Source organism: Equus asinus, chromosome 6 (genome assembly GCF_041296235.1).
Source record: "Equus asinus isolate D_3611 breed Donkey chromosome 6, EquAss-T2T_v2, whole genome shotgun sequence".
NCBI classification, from domain to species: domain Eukaryota; kingdom Metazoa; phylum Chordata; class Mammalia; order Perissodactyla; family Equidae; genus Equus; species Equus asinus.
In genome coordinates this window covers 99,683,901-99,706,616 of record NC_091795.1, presented here as the reverse complement: position 1 = coordinate 99,706,616, position 22,716 = coordinate 99,683,901, and the positions used below count along the sequence as shown (strand labels likewise).

Here is a 22,716-nt window from a genome sequence, read left to right as displayed (position 1 = left end):
TAAATAACACTTTGTGTTTTTGTAGGATCTTTCCATGCCTTAATTTTTCCATATTTATTTTAACTTTTTGTTTCCACTGATAATAAATTGTCTTATTTGGAGGATTAATGTCCATAATAAAATATGGAATTTGGGGACTGAAAACTCATTCAGCGTACTATTTGAAGACTAGAAGAGTTCAAAGAAGGGCCTGTGAGCTGAAGTGACAAATGGGAGACCTGCAGGCTGCACTCAGCCAGCAGGAACGTTTTGTTTAGTTCACACAGTTTTCAAAGATTTGAATTGGTTGCAACATTTTATAACAGGGGAGTTCATGCAATAATGAGAAATTTTGGTTTCTATTGGAAAAAAGTAGAGGATTTGATTGTTCAAAAGGACTTGGTTTTAGTTGCCTCTACCAGCACACGAAAACAGTGCCCTGGGGCTACGAAGCTCCTGCATCTTAGTTGGGAAGCACTCTCCCACTAGCCACAGTCCCCACCATTCCCTAATATTGCCCTTGGCAAGAGTCATCATTTATTTGCCTGGCCTCTGTAGGCTTCTGAGCTTATGACCCCTGACCCTGTATTGAATAATTTTTAAATTTCTTTTTCCTTCTATCTACTGACTCTCAGTCAATCCCTCTTTGAATATTGCTAAAATCATCAAAAACAACAATATCAAATATATAGAGATATATATATTTAAATCAAGATGAATCCTTAACACATGTAAATCTTCAGGTATTATTTATTATTGTTAAACTAATTTTTCTATTTTTGAGGCATATAGAAGGCATTCCAAAAGTCCCCTAGGGTCAAAAATTGCATTAATGGGGCTCATACACATTTTGTTCTGATGACTCTATTTTTCAGTGTTCTTTTTGGCAGAACGGGTACAATGATGAAATTCTATGAGACAGGAGGGAACGGTGGAGGTGACAAGGAGCTGGCCAACAAACTCTACCCTGACTTTGGCCAGTTGTGGGACCCTGGATGCACTCACAATTCTGGGCCTTTAGTGACCTGATAAAAAAGGGAGTTGAATTAGATGATCTCTCAGGTCCCTCTTTGATCAATAGGTTGAATGAGGGACAACAATGCCATTTAAGAGACTGTGTCCCCTGGGCGACAACAGTGGTAGCCAGTGTGAAAATTGTCCTCCAACGACATTGCTATGACATATTGATTATTGATGTGATCCTAGCTTATGCTGTGCTCTTGATGTTAATTTTCAGTTGCTGCGGAGTTGTGAGTTGTAATGCTGAAAAGGAGTAGTCTCTGAAGAGGCTCAAGTTTTCTGTCTAAATATTTACCTTCTAATTAAGATTTCCTTTCTTCTTTTGCAGTTATATTCATATAGTTCCCAGAAAACCTGCAAAGATGAGAAAGTTGAAGGAAGTAAGTGTTCACTGCTAACTACTGAAGATGGGATAAGTTGGACGACTTGGTAAAAATTTAAATATCAATATTGAATAACTGAAGTTTTACAAAAACAGCATTTTATAGGCAACTGCCTGAAAAGGCATGTTTGCTCCTGAAGCCAGAATTCCCTGTGCGAGCTTGACATACCTGTCAAAGCATCAACGGAAGTAAGATGATGGAAGTCATTAAGAATATTCTGAGACATGGTTAGGGAGATAGTCATCTCTGAGATGCACTGCGCAATTATTTATTAAAACTTTTCACTTTCTTTTGCTTTTTGGGTTTAGAAAGATGGGTGTCAGGAAAAGTTACTTTAGGTTATACAAGGTTGCAGCTAATTATGATGCTGAATTTGAAGATTGCCCCATGTGCACCTATTAGTTTTGCACTTGGTAGACATTTGAAAGGTCTGCAGGGTGGGGACCTTGCATGGCTCTGTTCACATCACTTGATTCTTAGCGCCCCCTCCCCAAATTTAGTGTATAAGTTAAAAGAGATCCACTTTTTAAAATAAGCAATAAAAATCGCCAGGTTTTAAGTGAGAAAGCCTATTGATATTTAGGATGTAACATGATTTTTACTTTAAAAAAAAACCAGACTTGTCATTTTGTGGAGTGTTTCAAAGGTGAGATGCTTTTAGAGCATCTACTTCTCTAAGTGGTGGTTTTGCTATTCTTGAGTTTTCTTCTCTGTAAAATGGAGGTGAGAATCTTCACCTTCAAGGATTGTTGTGAGAGTCAAATGATGAGCTATAGATAATGTACCAGCACCAGATAAATGTTGGTTCTCTTCCCCCACATATTAAAGAAGTGGGACTTCTCTGTGTCCTTGAATCACCACCCAGTGTTCCAGCAAAGGACATTCTAGTCGCTTGAGATGACCACAAGCACTGGGCTGCAGAGGCATCAGTTGCCTCCTTCGCATGTGCACTTCGAGGCAGTGTGGTGAATCAAGTCAAATTTCTTACTTACTCACCTTACGTTGTAACTTGCCAGGGGCAGGAGGGCAAGAATCCAACGAGAAAGCAATTCTGGCCATCACTGAATTTCAGGGTTCCCTTACTAAAGAAAGTAGGAATGGTAGATGATTATTCTAACGTCTACGTGCCTGCCTTCCCCTCACCAGGTGGGATGGGGAGTGGGTTGAAGCAACAAATCTGAAAAGTACCCCTCCACAGCATCTGTTGGAGTTTGAGTCCATGTTTATTCTTTGTACATTTTGGTGATTTAAAAAATAAGACACGGTTAGAAGGTAGCATTTAGCATTTTAGGACAGGAAGGAAACTTCCAGATTTTGACCAACGTCTTTGCTTTCTAGTTGAGGACGCTTTGATCAGAGAGGTCTAGGTGACATACCCAATGGCAAACAAGCATGCCAGAATTTAAACACCCATGGGAGCCTTATCCTCTTCACATTGGCCCAAGATTGCTGTGTGCTCCCAAAAATGAGACTCTAGGCGTCCAAAGGGTTTTGTAGTTTTTCTTTTGGAATTTACGCCTTTTTCATTTCAAAAATATGACTATCAAAGTAGTTCTTGTTGAGTAAAATGTCAATAAAGCTGGACAGAAAAGCTCAGTGAAGAGAATGGAAATCCCCACAATCCAACCTCCCAAACTCACCACTTCAGTACTCCCTGCATTTTGTCCTGTCCACTCCCAGTTGTTTTTCTATGCACAGAAGCAAATATGTACACAGAGACACACATGCATATGTCTACATACATGTACATATCCGCAGAAACGGAATCCATCGATACATACTATTTTTCTGTCTGCTTTTTATTAACTGTGTATCACGACAGTTTCTCATATAATAAATGATCTTCTGCAACATGATTTTTAATGGCTGTAGAATATTCCATCATGTGAACCTATCATCCTGATTTAACCTGTTCCCCATCAGCAGACTTGACGTCATTTGGCCTCTTCATTCTGGTAAACGGTGATCTAACGGGTTCCTCATAGAGACATCTTTGCTCACAGTCATGACTGTTTATAGAGAAGTGGAATTCCATGCACATTTTCGCCTCTTTAATATTTACTTCTGGAAAGTTTCTAATAACACATACTGCTTAGAATGGAGTGTGACAACACCCATGACTCCCCGTGGGTGGGGTAGGGCTGAGCAGGATGACGTGCGTTGTGCTTGGCCTGCGAGGTGCTAGGTGCCCTCTCCTTTTGTGGGAGAAGTCACTCCATAAAAATGGGTTGTGGTTATTGTGGTTTGACTTGTGAATTTTTGCCTTGGAGGGAGTATAGTGTTTTCATGGACATGCGTCTGGGGTGCAGCCAACACTGAAGGAGTTGGGGCCGCCACCAAGAGCTTTGATGGAAAGTCAAGATTTGGTCCAAGAAATCTGCTGTTCCAGTGAGGGGACCATAAGATAGCCTGAAATTAGCATCTGTGTCCTGCTGTCCTGTACGAGGACATAGAGTGACCAGTCACAGGTGGAGGTTTGTCAGTCACTCGAGTGGGTTCTTCTCTCTCTTGTCACTTGTAACTACCTACACTCATTCTCTTTTGTCACCTCTTCTTACTCACCACTGCTTACAAGAAACCACATTTTGCCTGCTCCGTGGTTTGTGGGAAAATACCCGTGATTCTGAGGTTATATATTTAATGGGCTAAAAGACTTGCCTCTTATTGATTTGTTTCAATCGTTTACCTTGTTCTAGGAAAAGAAATGCTCTGATGAGATGTCACATGCTCAGTGCTAGCACTTTATGGGAGCGAGCCCTCTATGCTATTGAATGTGTGTGCGCCTGTTCTCTTAGCCGGGCTCCGTACGTCCCCATGTACCTTTGTGTGTTGGAAGGTCACTCTGGTCCTCGCTGTGCTTCATCGTTATGTTTGGTCTTTCTCATCTTGCTTCTTATTGTAACATGGAATGCCTATAGTTTGTGTTCTCAGGTTTCCACATCCATAGTCTCATCTGGGAAATGGAAAGATAGGCACCAGGTGAGGTAGAACAGGTCAGAATACCTGCCATTTAAAGGAAGAATAAAGAGTTCAAGAAAGGTAGCTAGTTAGTAATGGGACTTGGACTGAAACCACGTATTCCAGAGATGATTGCAGGGTTTCCCCCACTCTCTCCCCAGGGAAAGACCATCACTGCATTGTACAAACTATCAGTATGAAATGAGTTTCTTCTTTTTAGTTCGTGGAGTTAAGTAGGTCTATGAATTATTTCTAAGGGGCATTTAAGCACTTGCCTGACAGGGAGAGAAGCACTGTGTGCAGTGGGGGCAAGGGCCAACCCCACAAGGTCATGCAGTAAAGGCACGAAGCAGTCTCTGCAGGGAGACCGAGAAGCAGAGGTCAGCACGATGGGGCCTGTGAGTCTCCAAGGTTTGTGCAGAGGGCTGAGGGCAGCGACCGCCTGTAGGATGAGCTGCAGAGGGGGCACCCGGCCCCAGTGCTGCCCCACCTCTTTCTAGGGTGAGTGGAGAACAGCTCTGTGAGCAGGGGAAAGCTGTGTGAGACCCGGTGCCCAGGGCCAAGGGTGCTTCCAGCCTGGGACCAAAAGCTCCTGGAGGCCTTGTCGGGTGTCGAGGCCATGCACAGCCCTTCCTGCACCTGCTCCAGCTCACTCACTCAGGGGACAGCCCTGAGTCTGTTCGCACATGGGGCTTAAGGATGTTTATAGCAGCATTTTAAATTTTTTTATAATTACAAAAATGTGGGAACAACTTGACTGCCCATCCATAGAGGAATGGTTGAATGATTCATGACGTGTCATACTGTGACGAGATCGATAGGTATTGATCTGAAATAGCATCTCTCAGAATGTTGTTGGGATTAACTGAGATGATCTACGTCAAACATTCAGCACGTGCCTGGCATGTAGCAAGAGCTCCACACATAGTTGACATTGTTATTACTCATAACGTCTTTAAGTTGGAGTGGCTCAGCCTGTCCAAATTTGAGATCCATGAAGGCCTACCAATTTGAATACCAGTGCAAACTGTTAGAAAAATTAAATAAAGTACATTGTAAGCTTTGGCTAGGTCCAAAGATTCAATGTTTAAATGTTTTACTAAGTTATTTTGCCTTATTTTATGATATGGTAACACAGAATGGAACTACCTAGCTTTCTGTAGGTTATTCTTTCACAGAATTTCTGTTTTGGTCAAAATATATTAGTGGGAAAATTGACAAAACTTCTCAAGAGGGCTTGATTTAGTATAGAAATTTACTGACAATTAATTGAATACCATAAGGTACACTGAATGTAACCATGGAAATGATTTATAAAATACCTCAATATAATGAATTTGAAATTATGTTTCATTAAATGGAGGAAAATTATACTCAAAATAGAAGCTCTTGGGATCTTGACTTTCAAAGACCGAGTCTTAACGGTTTTAACAGGAAAAATGCCCTCGGTCTCCCTTTAATTCAAGGACTTCTATTGTAGCTCTTAGAGCTCTGGTTTGTAATCTCAGATTGTATTGATTTAGGCAGAATTTAGAAGACCTCTCCAGTCCTTTTCTCTGCATTTCTGGAAACAAATGAGCCCCAATTTAATATTTTTTCCCCATGAGAGCTCTGTTGTGAGTCTGCTCTTTCAGTGGGCCTACCTACGTGAAAACAACCACACCGTTAATGCAGACCTTCTTTGTCTCAAGTTTTCGTGGAAGAGAAGGAGGTCATTCACCGAGGGGAATTTTCCAGAGAACTGCAGCTCCCAATGAGTCTAACATAAAGAATGTTTTAAAATTAACTTTTAATATAAATTTTAGTAAAGTGTTTTATGTGACTCCCTACCTTATTGCAAAGCATGGGGAATGAAATTTAACTTCATCTCGATCTCTCAGGGTTAGGCCGAGGTCCTTCCGACCGACAGCCAGCACTAAATTCCACCAACTTTCTCTTAGTGGTCTTGCCACTGGGGCTCCGTGTTTGTTGTTGAACTGTCCTGAACACGTTTTTGGAAGCTTCTGTTTCTGTTAAAAAAATACTATATAATTCATGTTCATTGTACAGAAATTAGAAAATGTATGTAATTTAAAAGGAAACACATCCATAACCCTATTACCCAGAGATTAACCTCCATGTTTTCTATGTGCTTCTAAGTATATAGACATATATATACTTGTAGCTTTATAAATATATTTATTTGAGCAAAAATGAGAGCATAGTCTACATTATTTTTTATAAATCCCCCTTTCTTAACAATGTATCATGAAATCTTTACGTGTTAACAAATATGCTCCCATAATAATTTTTAATTTTTAGTGCATTCAGAGTATTCCATTATACCGTATTTTTCAGCTTTATTGAGGTATAATTGCCAAATAAAAGTCTAAAATATTTAAAGTGTACAATGCGATGATTTGATATATGTTGTAAAAGGATCCATCAAGTTAATTAACACATCCATCACCTCACACATTGATCTTTCTTATTTTTTTTATGAGAACATGTAAATTGTACTCTCTTAGAAGATTTCAATTATGCAATACAGTGTCATCAACTCTAGTCGCCATGTTTCACCTTAGGTCCTCAGACCTTGTCCATCTTAGAGCTGAAAGTTTGTGCCCTTCTACCAAACTCTCCCTGTTCCCCCACCTCCCGGCCCCTGGCAACCACCTTTCTACTCTCTTTTTCTTTGAGTTTGACTTTTTAAAAAAAGATTCTACATATAAGTGACAGTATGCAGAACTTGTCTTTCTCTGTCTGGCTTATTTCACTTAATATGATAATCTCCAGTTTCATCCATGTTGTCACAAATGGCAAAATTCCCTTCTTTTTTTATAGCTGAATAATATTCCAGTGTATTATATAACACATTTTCTTTATCCATTCACCCATCAGCACACAGTTTGTTTCCATACCTTGGTTATTGTGAATAATGCTGCAATGAACATGGGAATATGTACAGCTCTTTAAAATAATCATTTCATTTCCTTTGGATATATACCCAGAAGTGGGATTGCTAGATCATATGGTAGTTCTATTTTAAATTTTTTGAGGAACCCCCATACCGATTACTATAGTGGCTGTACCAGTTTACATTCCCACCAACAGTGCACAAGGCTTCCCTTTCCTCCACATCTTTGCCAGCATTTGTTATCTCTTGCCTTTTTTGCCAACAGGTGTGAGGTGATAGCTCGTTGTGGTTTTGATTTGCATTTCCCTGATGATTACTGATGCTGAGCACCTTTTCATGTACCTTTGGGCCATTTGATGTCTTCTTTGGAAATATGTCTATTCAAGTCCTTTGCCCGTTTTTAAATTGGGGTCTTTGCTTTTGCTTTTTTGCTATTGAGTTGTATGAGTGCCTTGATATTTGGGAATTAATCCCTTATCAGATATACGGTTTGCAAATATTTCCTTCTAATAAGTAGGTTATTTTTTCATTTTGTTGTTGGTTTCCTTTGCTGAGCAAAAGCTTTTAAGTTTGATGTGGTCCCACTTGTTTATTTTTGCTTTTGTTTCATTTGCTTTTCATGTCAAATCCAAAAAAATTATTGCCAAGGCCAATGTCAAGGAGCTTATTCCCTATGTTTTTTTCTAGGAGTTTTATGGTTTCAGGTCTTATGTCCAAGTCTTTAATCCATTTCAAGTTTATTTTTGTGTATGGTGTAAGACAAGGGTCCAGTTTCATTCTTTTGCGTGTGGCTGTCCAGTTTTCCCAGCACCATTTATTGAAGAGACTATGCTTTCCTCATTGTATATTCTTGGCTCCTTTGTTGAAAATGGTTGACCATATATACATGGGTTTATTTCTGGGCCCTCTATTCTATTCCATTGATCTATGTGCCTGTTTTTATGCTGATACCATACAGTTTTGATTACTATAGGTTTGTAATATAGTTTGAAATCAGGAAGTGTGATGCCTCCAGCTTGGCTCTTCTTTCTCAAGATTGCTTTTGCTATTCAGGATCTCTTGTGGGTAAACTGATGACGTGGGAGAGAATAGGGAGAGTTGCTGGAGAACTGTCCTTGAGCGGATGAGGAAAGATGAGAAGAGTAATAATAACTGTCTCTGTGGATTTGCCTATTCTGGACATGTCATATAAATCGGATTATACAATATGTGGCCTTTGCATGTGACTTCTTACACTTAGCATATGTGTTCAAGGTTTATCCATGTTGTAGCATGTGTTGGTTCTTCATTCCTCTCTATGGCTGAATAATATTCCATTACATGGATATACCACATTTTATTTATCCATTCAACGGTTGATGAACATTTGGGCCTTTTAATTAGAGCCATGCTGGTGGATGTGAAGTCCTCTTTCTCATTCTTGAAATTATTTCTTTCCTTGTCTTCTGAAACTCTTCTTCTTGTTTCCTCTGATTGTTTCTTCTAAATTTTACTTGTGGCACTATTGTCACTGTCTGTCCTTTGAATGTCCATGTCTCTCAGGGTGCTGTCCTACTTCCTTTTCTCTTCTCATCCAGGCAGCACACTCGCCTCATCCCTTCCATGACTTCCATTATCCTCTGTTTTCCCAAGACTCCCCGGTCTCTCTCTAACTCAGGATCCACATCTCTGTCTATAGGGCATTGTCACTTGGATGTCTCAAAGACAACTCTAACTCCATGTGTCCAAGTTTGAACCTATTGGTTTCTGTCCCCAAACCCAATTTTTGTTTGCGTTCTCCATTTCAGAGAATGGAACTGTCCACCCTATTCCAAAAACCAGAAACCCAGATATTGTTCTCAACTCTTACCTCTTCCAGCAACTCCCCAGCCCCTCCGACCCCATCCGTTCTACTTCCTCTCAGATCCATTCAGTTATTGCCATCTCTGTTACTCCTATTCTTGTTGAGTGCACCAAGATCTGTTCCTAGAAAGAGAATTGTGCCTTCCCACTGGTCTCCCTACTTCCAACCTTGTCCTTTTCCAATTTGATCCACCACTTCCCTTGTTCAAACACTTCGAGGCACACCTCTTTTCTCCAAGGGGATGGAGTTGACACTGTTCACCATGAATGTTAAGGCCCTTCTTGATCTGGCTTTTGCTTGCTTCCTCAGCCTCACCTCTCACACTCCTTCCTCTGTGTTTGAGATCCAGTCCATGGTGAATTTTGTTTCCCCAAAGCTTGTACCCACATACCCACTCCTCTAAGGGCATTTTGGGGATGCTGCTCTTTCTGCCTCGTTTAACATTTCTTCCCATCCTGAACTGACTGGCTCCTCCTTGTAATTCAGGTCTTGACCTAGATGCCCTTTCCTCCAGGAAGCCTCCTTTCTCCCCCCGTCAGGATTAGGCGCTCCCCTTTTCTGCTCCCGTAGCGCCCCATGCTTGCCTTGACAGCGCCCTTGTCACACTGCTGTGTGCGCTTGTTCACTTGTTTATAGATCACTTGTTTAGTGTGCGTGTCCACACTAGGCTCCCGCTCTCTGAGGCCAGGCATGGTGATGCTCTTGTTCACCTTTGTATCCCTAACACTTAGCACGGTTCCTACTATGGGGCGGATCCTCCATACGTAGGACTTAAATATGTGGATGAAGCTGACCGAGCACCTTCAGGAGGTCCTGCAGCCTGGCAGAATTTGAGGGGCAGATATTCTCTCCTGGGGTCTTTTCCTGTGGATTGGTTTCAGTCGGGGCCCTGCTTCTGAGTAGGGAGTTACCAGGACAGCCAGCAGGCTCCATAAATCACCTGGCTGTCTGCCTCTGTGGCATGGTTTCTCTAGTTCGCAGAATCAGCGATTTTGGAGGCGTTCAGCATGTCAGGTTCAACCTATAAATCCATTTTTCAGCCTGGAGTGCCTCTGTGGGAGCGTGACACAAATCAGCTATGTGGCCACTGGCACCAACGATGATAATCTTGTGGCCAACCCCAGGTCAGCCCTGGAGAGTGCTCCTCGTCTGGGTTGTGCTCTGGGATGCCTTGGTTCTTAGCCTCCAAGAAAGTCCGGGGATTCGCTGACAGGCCCTGACTGCAGTGTGGAGCTGTCCTTTGTCCTGAGTGAGGCAGAGCTGGGCGAGGGGAAATGTAGAGGAGAGGAGAGTCAGCCTTGATCCTCAGTATTAGTGCTAATATTGAATAGACCCTCACTGCACACTCACTCTGCAGTGGGCAGAGGCTTTTCCTGTAGCGTCTCAAAACCTGACAACCTTCTGCAAGTTTGGTGTAATGATTTTCACTTGATAGGTGCTCATGCTCATTCCTACTGCCCCACAGCATCTCTTCCTGCCGCTGTGGGGGGATTTAGTGCAGCTTCCTCATTCCGAGTTGGTGCTTCCATCTTCTCTTTCCTGCCTATCCTAGTGTGCTGTGGGGTCATAGTTACACTTAGGACTAGATGCAGGGTTGAAGGCAGTGATGATGGTGGTGGTGGCAGTGGTGTTGGGGCAACTAGTCCCCCCTGCTTTTTTTATGGGGTATAATTATAAGATGTTAAATAGGACTTTGCCTAATATCTTGGGATTTTGGCTGCCACTTTCCACATTCTAAAGTGTCAGACATAAAAATGTAGGATACACGTAAGATACCAAGCTGGTCCACCCAACATCACCTTTGCAACCTTCCATAAGGAGGACTATACATTAGTAAGTTTATTGGATGACGGGAATTTTTAAGAGTAGAGAAAGCTTTGGTGTTTCTCCTCTCCTCCCTATGGGAGTTTCACATCCCTTCAAATCAAATATGAGGTTCCAGAAAACCGGGGTGCCTCCCGACAGGAAGGGGGCTGGGTGCTGAACCAGAGAGGTTCTACGCAAGAGGAGCATGGGAGGCACTTGGGAGGACCCAGCCTGTGAGCTTGGGGTTTGGGTTTGCAGGTTGGACCTGCAGGAGGTCAGAGGTTGGACCTACTTCTCTCTCCCCCAAAGCATCAGAAGGATAGAGGCCTCTGAGCTCCCTGTGAGGACAGGGTGGGGAGAAAGCATTTATGCAAGCTGCATGTCCACCATGTGGTGGGATGGTGTGACAAAGGTGCATGACTTTCCCTGGGAGATGAATATTTCAGAAGGTCGCCAGACTTGAGCTGTTCAAGAACGATGGCCAGTCATGGTAAAGGTCTGTGGGGAATGTTGCAAGGGGGTGGAGGGTTTGGAGCAAGGAGTCAGCAGGAGAGTGCGTCTCCTGCGTTAGAAACAGGGCAGCATGAGGTCCCTGGGGAGGTTCTCAGAAGAACCCACAAAGCCCCCCTCCTTGTGAAAACCATATTTGGACACTTGCCAAGCAGGTCAGATGCAGCAGCTCCCATGATGTTAGATGTTGCCCTTCCTAAGCCCTCCAGCCCAGCCCTGGAAAGCCAGAAGGAGTAGGAGGAGGAAGAGAAGGAGGAGGAGGAGGAGGAGGAGGAGGAGGTTGAAGGCAGAGTGAAAAAAGACTGTGTGCTCTGCTTACTGCAGCCGGGCCAGGCTGGAGCTGAAGGGAGAAGCCCTCCGTGGGATGTAGGATTAAGATCTAAATTGGACTGGGTGGGGCTTTTTCTGTGTCTGTTGAGATGATCATGTGGTTTTCGTTTTTTGTTTGTTAATATTATAAATTACATTGAAGATTTTTCAAATGTTAAGCCAACCTTGCCTTCCTGGGACAAACTCCACTTGGTCATAAAGTATTATCCCTTTTATATATTGTTGGATTTTATTTGCTAAAATTTTGTTTGGCAATTTTGCGTCTATGTTCATGGAGAAATATTGGTCTGTAGTTTTTTTATTCTTGTAATGTCTATGTCTGGTTTTGGTATCATTTCTTCCTTAAATGTTTGGTAGAATGTCCTAGAGATGCCACCTAGGCCTGGAGTTATCTTTGTGGGAAGGTTTTTAACTACAAATCCAACTTCTTTAGCAGATATAGGGCTCTTCAGGGTGTCTGTTTCTTCTTGAGTGAACTTGGAGTAGTTTGTGTCTATTAATTTGTCTATTTCATTTACATTGTTGAATTTATTATCATGAAGTTATTTATAATATTCTTTTATTTTATGACTATCTGTGGAATCTGAAGTGATGTGACCTCTCTCAATCCTGATATTGGTCATTTGTGTCTTCTCTCCATTTTTCCTTATCAGTCTGGCTATAGGTTTATCAATTTTATTGATCTTCTCAAAGAACCAACTTTTGGTTTTGTTGGTTTTCTCTATTTTTTTTTTCTGTTTCATTGATTTTGTTCTGAGCTTTATTTTTTCCTGTTGTGTCGGGAGTTATGCTTCTCTTTGAAAGTATCTCTTTTCCCCACCTTCACTTTCTTCCCTTTCTCTTTAGGACATCCTGTTCCTCCATGCTCCCCCAGATGCCCTTCCTCCCTGGGCTCAGTCCTTGATGATTTCTGCTGCTGTGTTAACAAGAGAGAGCTAACTTACTTTCTCTGCCGTGTGTGATGTATTAGCATTTTTGTCAGAGACATTTTGGAGACAATGTCTTGGCCCAAAGAGTGAGCGAAGGTAGAGATTTTAGTTCCAGGGTCAGGCGGATGGGGAAGACACTTTTGGACTGGCCGGCTTCCGCATACTCCAGATCCTACCATTCCTTGGGTCCTGCTCACCTCCTTCCTTCTCACCTCTGCTAACTGCTAGGTAGCCCTCGCTTCCTTTCCTAGGCTTGTCACAGAAGCTGACTTCAGTAACTCTTCCCTCTCCATAGGTTGACATTTATCAGCTGCTTCACTATTCTCTTTTAACTCTACAATTTAGCCATCCAGACAGAAAGGAACGATGAATTTTGACGAAATTTATACTGATCAAGTGTGAGTTGTGCTCCTCCTGCGCTTGCACCACCTCTTCTATCCTTGTTTTTCTTTAATACTCCACCCCCCTTGTCTTAATTTTCTTTCTTCCTAACTTTTTGGTTATTTTATTCATGTTGGTTATCATTAGAGACCTTGCATAAAATGGAGGTGATCAACACAAAGCCAGTAGGAGTGGTGAGTCTCATTTGTTACTATTTTAATAGTAATTGAGGGCGTCTCTGGATGCTGAGTCACCCCAGGGACACTTTTCGTTGATTCGTTGCTGTGCATATGTGTCCCCCACTTTTGGAGAAAGAGGCTCAAGGTTGCTGAGGTGGTGATGATGGTGATGAGGAGAGGGAGGGAGAGAGACTTACATTCAAGGAGCCATTGGTAATTCAAAATAGTTTGGAGAAGATGAAGTATCTTTCAATAAAAAGAAATAAATCACTGAACAAATAGGATTTGAAATAGAAAACCGTGAAATGCGTCGCTGTTCAGGAGGAGTAGTTGGGAGGAAGCACCCTCGTCCAGGAGTCAAGAGCTCTTGGCTTCGGTTGCTTTGGCACCACCTTGCAGACTTCGGGCGTCACCGCTCTCCGAGCCTCAGTCTTCTCCTCAGAAACATGGGAATGTTGGCTGGGACAGTCCAAAGCCCTCTGCTCCTCCAGCTCCAGCAGCCTCCGCTCAAGGCCCATCACAATTCAGATCGGCTGCTGTCTCAGAGGGCACACAGGTAACCCAAACGTGGACCTCTCCTGCCAGGGTCATCTCAGTTGAGGAGCCCTCAGTGAGGGCTGGGCAAGTGTGTGCCCTTGCTTCCTTCTCAACTTTCCGGAGGGGGCAAAATCCTAACTTTTAGAATCGTGATAGCTGGAAATCAGCTAAGTCAATTATAAAATCCTAGTCATGGTTCTTTGTTTTATGTAAAAAAATTGAAAAATTTTTCAGATGGTAAATACCCCCCACCCCATCCCCCCAAAGCCAACCATACTTTAGACACACCTGCCTGTTCTCCCCCTCAGGAGCCCATAATGCAGCAGCATAAAACCAAGGACAGGACTGCAAAAGGTATTGAGGGGCACCCAGCTCTGACATGTTTCTACAGGCGATGGTGCCGGGTGCAGGGAGGGTGGTTGCTGATCTGCTGCCTCTCCCCGTTCCTCATGTCACTGCTCCGGAATGGCTAACCTATGAAGCCTCTTGGACATTTTGGGAAAGAGCGAAGCTGATGTTTCTTTGACTCACAGCATCACAGAATGAGAATCTGAAGTGACTTTGGAGGTGATCCAGTGCAACCTTTTTTCCTTAATGAATCAAATGAGAAATGCAAAGAGCACTGCACTTCCCCTGGGGTTTCTGAGATCTGTGGCCATCGTGTGTCTCTTTAGAAGTTGATCCGTTTAGACTTTTGGCGGAGCGTCTGCCATTAGGTCCTTTAGCGCGGTATCTCTGTAAACTCGCCTTCGCGGTGCTGCATGCATGACGCTCTCCCGAGCACTATTCGCTTGTTATGAGATTCTCCCCTCAGTGTGGTCACATGGTGAGGTCTATTCTTGATGCTAGATTCTCTTGAGTCCTTCTTGTTTGGTGTTTGCCTGGAGAAGGCCGAGAGGATGTCCACTGGGGGTAGTTGGAGGAGCATGATGAGCTGCAAAGAGCAGGGTCTCGGGGGCCTAAGGACAGCAACAAAAGTGACAACAGCTGCTCTCAGTTGAGCTCAGCGCTTTGCGGGCATTTTGTAAGCACTAGACACTGTGTGATCTCTCTCTCTGTTACTCGTCTCGGAAGCACACCTTTATTTGCACTGAGTGCACAATGAAACAGAGGGCTGGGGAGGTAACACCACTTGATCAAGGTCACACAGCTAGGGAGTGACACAGCCAGTACTGGAATGGAGGGGCACTCCAAACACAGGCTTCTCAGTGCTATATTAGCATAGGCTCAAATCCCCATTTTGCTAAAACCTACTACAATAAAATATTTTTTGATGGTTTATCATGGCCAAGAAACTTAATAAGCGTGTTCTTGGCAAGTTATAGAACCTCTCTGATTCTTTGTTACTGGACATTTGCCTGCTTATTTTGAGGGTTAGTATGAATGCATCTAAAGGCATGAAAGCAGTGCCTGATACACAGCAGGCATTCAACAAACCACGGCTGCCGCCTGGGGAGGTACATCTCTGGTAATCTCGAGTGTCCCCCGTCACTGATGTTGATTTGGCCTAATTGCCTTGGACTGTTGTTAAAGAGCTCTTTGCCTCTCAGGGCAGGTGAGTGACACGAGTCTTTGAAACTGTCATTGCCATCAGACAGTAACAGAAAACAACATTTTGTTGACAATTGTTAGGAGATTATTATATGGAGTACAGGGGGGAAGCATCCATGGGCCAGCCCCATGGCATAGTGGTTAAGTTAGTGTGCTCCACTTTGGCTGCCTGGGTTCATGGTTTTGGATCCCAGATGCAGACCTATACCACTTGTCAGCCATGCTGTGGTGGTGAGCCACATATAAAGCAGAGGAAGATGGGCACAGATGCTAGCTCAGGGCCAATCTTCCTCAAGCTAAAAAAGAGGAAGATTGGCAATGGATGTTAGCTCAGGGCCAATCTTCCTCAGCAAAAAGAAAAAATAAAAAAATCCAGAATCGTGAATTTAACTGCTGGAGTCATTTAATTAGGCAGATGGCATCAAGGTTAATGAATTATTAACACATTAAAAAAGCAATTAGCTCATTGCTTTCATAATTTTTTTTTTTTTAAAGATTTTATTTTTTTCCTTTTTCTACCCAAAGCCCCCCAGTACATAGTTGTATATTCTTCGTGTGGGTCCTTCCAGTTGTGGCATGTGGGACGCTGCCTCAGCATGGTTTGATGAGCAGTGCCATGTCCGCGCCCAGGATTCGAACCAACGAAACACTGGGCCGCCTGCAGCGGAGCGCGCGAACTTAACCACTCGGCCACGGGGCCAGCCCCCATTGCTTTCATAAGTTTATGCAATCAACCAGAAAGCTGCTTCTTAGTGTAGCTGTACCTTAATAGAATTTTGCAGAGGACAGTTTCTGATTTGTTTTCAAACCATCTGTAAATTCATGCTGGTTGTTGATTTTCATGGCATTGAGTTTCTCTCTGTTAGTACGCAGGTGTGTATAATTTTACATGTAGTATGACAATAGATAACAATGGATGTAGGTGGGTGTCACCACAATCTTCAATGGCCTATTTTCCCTGGGATCCTTTCTGGAGTATCAGAGCTGTTTTTCACGTGTTGTCATAGCCTTCGTTCATCATTCATTCATTCGTGTTTGTGAAATAGTTGTTGAACTCCTGCAATGGTCCACTCCACGTTCAGGCACTGGGGACACTTGGTGAACATGACAGTCAGGGTCCCTGCTCTCAGGAGGCTGACATTCTACAAGGAGGAGTCAATAATAAGCAAATAAGCATGAAAATATTAGGCTATAGTAAGTGCTAGATGAAAATAAATCAAGGTGCGTGGTTAGTCGGTCAGGGAAGGCCTCTCTGAGGAGCTGACATCTTTAAGCTGAGTTCTTAAGGCAGAGAGAGCAAGCTATGCAAACATCTGGGGGAACATTCCAGGCTCAAGATCTCGTGAGGCATCAGCTTGATGTTTAAAGGACTGGAAGAGTGAAAGAAGGGCCGTAGTGTGCGGAGGAAGGGGAGGAGAGATGGGGTGAGGGCAGAGAGGCAGCACGTGCCAGCTCACGTGGGCCACGTGGGCAGTGGGATTGACTGTAAGCGTGGGTCTTTCCACCCCCCGGGGTTTAAGTCAGAGAGTAAGCCATTCTGATTTATGTTCACAACAGCTGCTCTGCTGGCTGTGAAGAAAGGACTGTCGGGGAAGGGAGACGAGTTAGAGGAAAGATGGGGGCTTGGCCAGCGTGGTAGCTGTGGAGACGGCAAGAACTGAGTGGGTGCAGGGTACAGTTTTGAGGCAGAAATGAGAGATGTGCTGATGGTTTAGTTGTGGGGTGTACGGAGAGAGAAGACTCAAGAACGTCTCCCCGATTTTGTAGTTGAAAAAATGGGTCTACGGTGGAGCGATTTTCTGAGACGGGGATGTCTGGGGATAATCACTCGGCTGTGGGTGAAATTCTGCCATGCCGTTTTGACCCTAATAAGATCAAGATGCCAAATGGTCTTTCTACTTCTCACCCTTCACCACCTCACGACCCATGTGAACACTGCCTCCTCGTCTCCTTCAGAAGACCCAAGTGACACATTTCCCCTCTCCTCTTTTAGAAAATGGCTCTGGGGAAATCCTGAGGTGTCAATAATTGGTCACCTCTGTGAGTGGTGTGTGCAGCTCGTTTATCTCTCACTGGGATAAACTGGGAGTATACGTGTATCATGCTTGGCAAAGGAGCTTTTGTAGGTTACTGTACTCAACTTGGGGTAATTCAGTAGAGCTGCGGTGACATTGAGGGTTAGGTGGCCTGCTGTGTATGAGCTGGGCAGCCTGGAAGGGGCCTGGGGGTGGCAGGAGAGCAGACAGCTGGGCAGGCGAGGGCGGGAGGCCCAACTCTGGGTAGAAACCCCCTGTCCCTTGGCCCTCCCTGCTACGCCGGCTGCAGGAGGACGTCTAGCAAACCTTGCACACGGGGTCTAAAGCAGGAGACGAGCCTCCACCAGCTGGTGGGGCTGGCGCTGGAGTCGGAGCAGTAGCAGGAGCAGGCAGAGGCTCCAGGCCGAGATGAGGTCCAGGAGCCCGGAGTGAGGGAGGGACACATTTGCCAGACCTGGACTCCGGGCCGGCAGTGAAGGCTTCTGATGCTGAGTGACTCAGATCCCTTCCCTGAGCTTCCTGTCAGGCCTGGGTCAGCAAGGGGAAGGGGTCCCAGCCCGGGAGGATCCACAGCCGTAGGCGTGTGGAAGAAGCATCAGCCCCTGGAGATGGGGTCCATGAGGCCCTCCGGCGGCCTTGAGCGAGGTGGGCTGGGCTCCGACTGCATCTCTGCCGGAGCTCCCGGCGCAGCGGCAGCCTTCCTGCAGGAATGGCGGCGTGTGCCGTGCGGACACCGAGTGAGTTCTAATGAGGGCCGGCTGAAAAGGGTGGTTTGGTGGGTTCTGTCGGTTTAGGGATGGCCTTGAAGCAGGTGGGAAGCCTGGAGGGTTGGGGAAGGCGCTGAGCTAGGAGGGGCCTGAGCCGAGGCACCGTGCAGCAGAGGCCCAGGCCTGCGTGTGGACTGGCCGGTGGACCAGGCGGCCGACTGGGACGCAGTGCAGTGGGCGGAGGGGCAGAGGGCAGAATGAGGCTGCGCGGAAAAATGCGGACGGGGAGGGAATGTGGAGGCCTCGTGTGCCAGGTTGGGTGGCTGGATCTGGTGGGCTGGGGGGATAGAGAAGGAACATGGTCGGGGAGTGACCTGTCAGAGGAGGTCGTGATTGCCGGACTGGAGAGCGGCCTCGAGGGAGGGCCCAGATTGCGTGTGGGGCCGGGTCCGCGCCACGTGGCACAGGTTAACGTCAGTGCACAGTTGAAATCCCCTCCACTTGCTTTTCCATGTGCCCTTACACAATAGGACCGGGAGGAGGAGAGCCTTTGCCCAGCCCCGCCCCTGGCAGGTCTCAGAGACTCTCTTCTGCCTGAGTATCTTGGCCTCTGTGGACTGAGGTTGAAGCTGAATGAGGCCCCAGAGGTGGCTCAGCCCTCGGGCTGGATTCACACAAGAGAGAAGAGACGGGTCAGGAAGAAGTGGTAGGCGTTCTCACCTGTGCCAGGCCAGTCTGCCTCCAACCTCATGGCCGGAATTAGCAGCTACTCATCCATTCTTGGGGCCCAAGGTTTGGCCAAGCCACGTCCCTGGGGAGTGGATCATCCACACTTGTTGGACAAGCCACGGGGCACGTCCTCAGCAGAACCATCCAGCCCGTCTCTCCGAGCCCTCACTCACCGCTCTAACCCCTTATGCCTTCACATGTGCACCTTGCCCTCCACTTGGAATACACAGCCCTCCAACCCCCATCCCCTGGCAGTGCCCTGGCTGGAATCCTGTCCACCACCCTGCATGGAATCCAGCTTTCTCTGAACCCCTCCTGGGTCTCCCTGTGTGTCCTCTTAGCAAGCCTCCCCACCTTTACTTAGGTTCTGGGGGTGATGCTGTGCATACCATGGGTATTTAACAAATGTTTCTAAGTTTGGACTGAATTCTGAGGCTTATTTTTCCTTTTTCAGATCAAACCAGTGGTACATTGTGATATAAAGGTGCCGTCCAGGTGGCAAACATATCATCGTACATCCCGACATATACAGTGAGTACGGTGTTGTGTGTGAGAAGTCGCAACTTGCTAGAGCTCCTTAAAGATAGTGCTCCACCCGACACATTCTCCTCCTCCTCTCCTTTCCTCCTTTGCCTCCCCTCCTTCTCTTCCCCTCCTCCTCCCCCCCTCCCTTCTCCCCCTTCCCCTCTCTCTGTGATGCTAATTCTTCTTGTGGGACACTTTCTGTAGGGCCCAGCCTTTCAGGTGCTGCATACTTTTTCTGTCTTGAACCCGGATTACAGGTTACATGGCAGTGGGAACACACAATTCAGTCTTAGGCTTTTAATTTTTTTTTTTAGTCTAGCAATTGCAGCTGCTGGATGTTGAAAGGAAATTTAGAAGTTATATTTCCCACCGTGAGCTCTCTCTGCCACAGGCTGTAGGTTGCAGCATGTCCTAGAAAAGCGTTGCCTGAGGACCAGGATGTCGGAGCCGATTCCGGGCTGCCCTGGAGCGCTGGCGGTGCCAGGCACGGAGGAGCCCATAGAATATGTCCAGGGATTGAGACTGCCTTGTGGCCAATCTTCCTTATATGTTGGGCAGTAGAAAGAGAACATGTGACTCAAATAAAACATTGGTCCGAATCCTGCTTTTCCTCTTACCAGCTTTGTGGACTGCACACAATTCATCTTTTTGAATTGGCTTCCTCGTTTGTAAAACAGGACTGATAATATGCACCTGCAGGGCGTGGTGAGGGTTAACCGCCCCCTGCTTGTCCTGGGGTAGGAAGTCTCCAAATGGCAGCTCTTCCCCAGAATCCTTGTTATGTTGTGGTGTTTTAATGTTTTAGGGATTAAAATCCCTGATGTGAAGTTTGGGATAGCACCGCACCCGCTTTACCGTGTCCTGCTCCCGGTGCAGAGAATCTCCGTGGGTTTCCCGAGAGTCGAGGGCTCCCAGTGTCAGGAGGACACTAGCGGCGGTGTCCACTCCCAGCCTTTGCTGACCACAGTCACTTTGGCCACACTCCTGATGAGCTGCCCTTCACTCTCATGCTGCCCAGCAAAGGGATGGAAGCCCATGAGGCTGGACAGTCCCTGCCAGACCCAGCTGAGCCCTAGACGGGGAAGCAGAAGCACGAAGGAAACCTGTTCATCAGCTAAACTCTGCTCCTTTGACTTGTCCTCAAAACATCGGTGATCATTTCTTTAAAACACCTTTCCTTAAGCTTCTGCAGGGGAGCTGTTTAAACATACTAGGTCTCTCCATTGTGCCTTTTATAAATATGAAAGCTCTTTTAAAATAATGAAAGACGGTATTTCTAAATTTCATGGAGGACACCTCTTTCTGAAGAATGCATGGAAATCTCAGGGAACAATATTGGCTTATGGGTCCTTCCTGGGAAAGACAAATATCCCTAGGCCGACATTTTTTTGGCATGACCCAAGGCATGAATGATTCTCACTTGTTTTGACAGACCTTTTTTTTTCTGTTATAAACCATTTACTCTTGCAGCATAGGCTCCATTCCACTAGATGGACCCAAATATCCATCCAAACACAGGGTCTTGTCTACAAAGAAAAGCCCTGATCATGTTTGCTTGGAGACCTTGTAACTATAAAAACAAACAAACAGAAAATAGTTATGACAGCTCGCAGAGTCTTTGATGTTTGAGGAGGAAAGGGGTTTTGACCCTCCCTTGTCAACCGGGGAGCCGAGGTGGAGGGAGGGGGGCCTTGCTGAGCCTGAGTTCTGCAGCAGCCAGACTTGGAGAGAAGCTGATGCCCCGACTGTTGGGTCTCCTCTGAATTCAGCTGGTCCTGACCAGGGGCGTTGGAAGTGGCCAGCTTGGAGTTTGAGGCTCAGATGCAGGTCCTGGTTCTGTCACTAACTAAGCTGTGGGATATGGTAAATGTTGAGTAAATGGCAGACATCATCATCATCATCATCATCATCATGTCACCCAACTAAAATCCACTCCTGGATCGTGTGCTGTTTCCTATTTAAAAATATTTAAAATATTTCCTATGTAAAGAATTGAAAATACATCCTACTTATAATGTTTCCCATTAAAAATTAATTGGCACATTAGTTGCGCTGACAAAAATAGTTTTACACCTTTAACTTCTCTTACTTCAAAGTTATTTTTTTAACTATTTTTTTTATGGCCAGAGTAATTTATGCTCATGGTAAATATATAGTTTTAAAATGTGTAAATTAAAACTAAGTCTTCCTCCCACTTTTCATCCTCAATTCTCTAGTAATTTCCCAGGAGGAACCACTGTTAAGAGTTTTTGGAGTATTCTTGTAAGGCAGCTTCTGCATAGTCAAGCTCTTACAGCATATGCTTACACTGTTGTGTGTCTTCCTTTTTTTCACGACACAGTTCATCCTGGAGACGGTTCTTTATCAGCACATATAGATAAGCTGTGCTTTAAAAAATGGCTACACAGTATTCCAAAATTCGGACGTACCATAATCTAACAATGGTGGCCTTTGCTGTGTGACCGGGGGCTCCTGCCATCCACTACCTGTCCATCACAGACTTCCCAGGGAAACTGTTCTTGGGTGTTTTGGATGGGATTGTTTATCCATCCACCTGGCATGTCAGGTGCGAGATGGACTCTCGGACGCTGCACAGCACAGACCTCAAGTCCGGCACAGCAGGAGGGGTCGAATTCATTCTTCAGCTCAACCAGCAAAGTTTTGGAGATGTGTTAAGTCTGTCACTGCCTCTGAACTTGCAATTTCTTAATCTATAAAGTGGAGATAAGATTTCTTTCCTTTATCTTTAAACATTAAAAAAAATTTCTTATAGGTAGTTTTCCCCATATTTACATGCTTATTATAAAAAATGTGGAAATCTAGAAAAGTGGAAGAATAAAATAAAAGTCACTCATTACCCCACTCCTCAGTCACAGCCACTATTAAGCTGGAGGTACAGCTACTTTTAGTGTTCTCTCTGTACCTGTAGTTGTATGCTTTTACAGGATTAGTTAGATTTGACTATTTTTCCCCTGTAAATACAAATTCTGTGTAAATAATTTTAAGTGGCCTCATAATTTATTCTTGTATGGCCATGCTGTAATTTATTTAACTGTTCCTCCATACTTGGACATTTAGGTTTTTTTCATATATTTTTAACATAAATAATCCCATGAGAAATATCTTTACATGTAAATCTCTGTCCCGTTTCCATGGGTTGGATTTCGTGGAATGGAAACCCTGGGTCAATGGTTATTGGTCCTGTACCTCCCATTGATCTCTGTTACCAAATTGCCCTTCGGGAGGATTGTGCTCAGTTTTAGCAATACCAAAGTGTGTGTGTGTGTGAATTAGTCTGCTTGGGCTGCCAAAACTTTAGGGGGACACAATTCAGTCCATAACAGTGTGACTATTTCCCCACACTCAGAATAAGAATATATATTAAATGTCTTTAAACATTTAGACAAAAATACATGA

At 44.8% G+C, this 22,716-nt stretch overlaps 1 protein-coding gene across 1 annotated transcript in view; it reads left to right on the top strand.

Annotated features, from left to right (window-relative positions):
* The window catches only part of DCDC2C (doublecortin domain containing 2C), a 70,659-nt gene that overhangs the window by 6,608 nt on the left and 41,335 nt on the right, over positions 1-22,716 (top strand). Inside the window, exons 2-3 of the mRNA XM_070511487.1 lie at positions 1,328-1,379; positions 19,229-19,305. Coding sequence (XP_070367588.1) covers positions 1,328-1,379; positions 19,229-19,305 — 129 coding nt within the window. The remainder of the gene's footprint in view (positions 1-1,327; positions 1,380-19,228; positions 19,306-22,716) is intronic.